Genomic DNA, 4,093 nt, shown 5'->3' on the forward strand with positions numbered 1-4,093 from the left:
CAAATAAATTATAATGTAAGATACATTACAAAAATATACTGATAGAGAACATATATTTAAGTGCAAAAAAAGTGTACTTTTTACTAACGAAGTGGTACACGTCGATTCTTCATATCATAAAATTTATCGATAATAGAATCTGTGTCAAATCTTTCAGCAATCTTCTTCTCAATGTAAATCAAAAGACAATTAGCAAGCAATTCATCTTCTATTTTGTTTCTGAGTCTATTCTTCACAATATTCATAGTTGAGAAAGATCTCTCAGTTGTAGCAGTTGAAACAGGGAGAGTTAATACCAAGCGAATCAAACGATCAATCAAAGGATATGTTAAAGACTTTCCTGTCTTCGTTAATCCTTGACATAACTCCGAAATTGTGCACAAGTTAGTTAATTCAATATGATTAGGAACATCAAGTTCATAATGTTGAGCTTGCATTCTAATGTGAAATTTCTCTTGGTCACTGAAGTCACCTGGATAAAACCGTTCTACTAATTCACATACTTTGATGACACTGAAGAACTTATAATTATCTCTGGGATCTAAAGTTGAGCTTAAAGTAAGCAATTCCACCATATTATCATTGAATCTTCCATTAAGCTCTTGCAATTGTGTATCAATTACAGCCAGAAATAAATTAACACGGTAATGATGCTCTACTGAAATTTGATCAACAATTTTGCGAGTTCGGCCTCTTCTAGGAATATGCAATGCATTCATATCAGGAACTTCAACTTAATTTTTCTCACAAAATAATATAACTTCTTTTATGAAAGCCTCCCAACTTGATTCTCTCATTCTTTGGATTAAAGTCTTCATAGTAGAAACCAGAGTTAAAGCATTCAATATGTCTTGATTTTTTCATTGCAAAGCTTGACAAAGATCATGACTAACTTCCAAAATATTTCTCTTCAAATGCAAAACAAAGACAAATTCAAAGGATGTGATAGCATCATAAGCAGCACTAGCATCACCACGAGTGGAGAAATTACCTTTTTCGGTGTTTTTTTCAAGAACTTCACAAGTAGCATCAAACATGCATAACAAGCTATGTACAGAATTCAAATGAGACCCCCATCTAGTATCTCTAGCTCTTTGCAAAGTACCAATTTGATTAAGTCCACTACCTATCACAATTTGATCATTGGCAATTAAGTTTGCAACATTATTTGCTTGAGCAACCCTTAACTGATCATGACGTTTAGGAGAAACAGTCACAACATTCACAATTAGTGTAAGTTTTGAAAAGAATTGATGAACATAACAAACTTCTTTGGCTGCAGAAACAAGTGCTAATTGTAATCGATGAGCAAGACAATGAATGTAATAAGCAAAAAGGCAATCTTTCAAAAATAGAGCTTGCAATCTCCATTCACCACGCATATTACTAGCTCCATCGTACCCTTGTCCCCTAAGATTTTGGACATCAAGATTATGACGAGAAAGAACTGATGAAATTTCTGTTTTCAATGTCAAAGAACATGTATCAGAAACATGTATAAGATCAAAAAATCTTTCTTGAACACAACCGTGCTTGTCTACAAATCTCAAAACCACGTACATTTGTTCTCGCTTTGACTCATCTCTTGCTTCATCAATAATTATACAAAATTTAGAATCACCATTTTTTTCTCGAATTGTTGCACGCACTTTTCTAGAAAAGATATACAATATATCTTTTTGAACACTGAGAGATATATATTGAGCATTTCCAGGAGCATTTTCAAGGACAACATTATGAACATTCTGATTACAGGAAGCTAAAAGCTTAATTAACTCAATAAAATTCTCCCTATTCAAAGATCCAGGACTTTCATCATCGCCTCTAAATGCACATACTTGAAATGCAAGCCATCGAATAGCATTAATAGATGTCTTCAACCTTAAACGGTTATTTGCAATAGTTTCATTACTATGCCTATCAAGAATTTTGTCTATATGCTTAGATTGAGCCATTAAATCATCACAAGATTTCACACATAAATTATGGGGAGAATTAGGAATAGAACCCTCGTGACATACAAATGCACAATTTATCCCATTATTTACTTTCTTCCAGTTACTAAATTCTAACTCTGAAAATGCATTTTTTCCATCATTACGAGCACTATAATGTTTACCAAACAAGTAACAAGGCAAACAATAAGCAGCATCTTTTTCTGGTGAATATTCTAACCAACTTGAAAATTTCTTAAACCAAGAAGATTGAAAATATCGACGGTGATTATTATTACCAGAAGCTGGATAGCTAATATTTGTTGGTTGGTATGGCCCAGCTATTATGTATGCTCTACGAATCTTATCGCGTTCATTGACATTATACTGTCAAATTGGACGTCGCTTTTCTGGATCCCTTTCTAGTAAAGAGATATTAACATCTCTTTCTAATCTTGGTACTTTGGTTTCATGTTGATATGTATTTTGAGTAAGATTAGAGAGCTCACTTACTTGACCTTCTTGTGAAATAAGATTAGAGAGTTGGCTTGTTTGAACTCCAACATTATCAGTAACCTTTCTCTTAAAAATTGCATCAATTTTACTTTGCTTTTTTATCGTAAAATGTCCTAATTTCTTTTTACCTGAAAAGAAACTCAAATAATTATATACTTACATGAATAAATAAAGTCTAAGTATATTTTATTAATTAAATATCAATAATAATAATTTTTTATTAAATTATTATCAATTTCATTAAAAAATAAAATAAAAAAATAAGAGAGAATAAATCTTAAAAATAGGTCAATAATTTGTCTATGTAAATACAAAAGAATAAAATTAAATTATTTCATAATAAAACAATGTACTTTGTTAATTAATAATTTTATGTAATTATATAAAAGAATTGAAAAATAAAATAAATACCTTGACTTCACTAGAGACTGGCAATGGACAATGGCAGTGTCGCAGTGATATGACCCCCTGAGAACTGAGGACGGCACGTGTTACGGTGTTAGGAAACAAAAGAATTAGAAAAGAATAGGAAAGGTGAAGAAACAGAATTAGTTTTAGAGATTTTTTTAAATTTTAATGTTTTATTTATGTTAGTTTGGGCTTCTAACTAGTGACTATTACTTTTTTTTTTTTAAAGCTGGGGCAGGCCTCTATTTGCCCCCCCCCCCCATGTATCCATCCCTGGGTAGGATAGTGTTTAGACTTTATTCTAATTCTACGTGCGGGTTGAGAATTTTTCAATCCTAACCCTACCCGCACCCTAAAGTTCTAAATCCTACCCTACTCGATCCTACTCGTAGAAAAATAAAAAAATTTTAAGTAAATATAAAATTTAACCATTCCAAATTTCATACACATGAATAAAATAAAAAATAAAAAACTAAGTTCAAATTAAAATTAAAAATAATAAAATTTTAAAAAAATCTAACATAAAATTACAAATAATATGATCATCGATTAGTTTAATGGTTATTTCAAATTTTTATAAGAGAAAGATTGTGGGTTCAACACTCATTTTCTTCACTACATACATAATTTTTACATATATATTATATAATATATTAGAGGTGCGGGTAGAGTAGGATAGGGTATATCCTGAACTCGTACCCTATCCTACCCGCAGGTGAACTCGTACCGCACCCTATCCTACCCGCAGTGGGTAGGGTAAACAACCCTACCTGAGCGGGTTGGTCCGGATTGAATATCCGCGAAAAGGGTATAGATTGTCAACTCTATTGTCATATGAACATATTTTTATTAAAAAAATTATATTAGTTTTGGTATACTTTTAAATAAATATTTTTTAAAAAAATAATATATATTTATTATTTTAATTATTTTAATCATATTCATTTTTATATTTTATAACAAATATTTATATAAAAATATAAATAAAAAATAAATTAAGTTCTTCTAAAAAAATGAAAATATAATTAATATTAAATTAAAATTGTAAAACTCATACGTAATAAAAATTATAAATTTAATCGTAATTAATTTTTAATTTAATTATTTTATAATTTTTTTATTTTAAAAGTATTATTCTATAAAATATAATATAAATAACGCGATTCTTCTATCAACTTTGATAGGAAAATGTTATGGTGGTTATCCTAATCTCTTATATCTCTTTGAAATGCCAT

At 29.8% G+C, this 4,093-nt stretch overlaps 1 protein-coding gene across 1 annotated transcript; it reads right to left on the minus strand.

Annotated features, from left to right (window-relative positions):
• Nucleotides 1–860: 860 nt before the first annotated feature.
• On the minus strand, nucleotides 861–1,955 carry LOC112721770 (uncharacterized). The gene has a single exon (XM_025772803.1). The coding sequence runs from the start codon at nucleotides 1,953–1,955 to the stop codon at nucleotides 861–863; it is 1,095 nt and encodes a 364-aa protein (XP_025628588.1).
• Between the last annotated feature and the right edge of the window lie 2,138 nt (nucleotides 1,956–4,093).

Source organism: Arachis hypogaea, chromosome 2 (genome assembly GCF_003086295.3).
Source record: "Arachis hypogaea cultivar Tifrunner chromosome 2, arahy.Tifrunner.gnm2.J5K5, whole genome shotgun sequence".
Classification (NCBI taxonomy): Eukaryota; Viridiplantae; Streptophyta; class Magnoliopsida; order Fabales; family Fabaceae; genus Arachis; species Arachis hypogaea.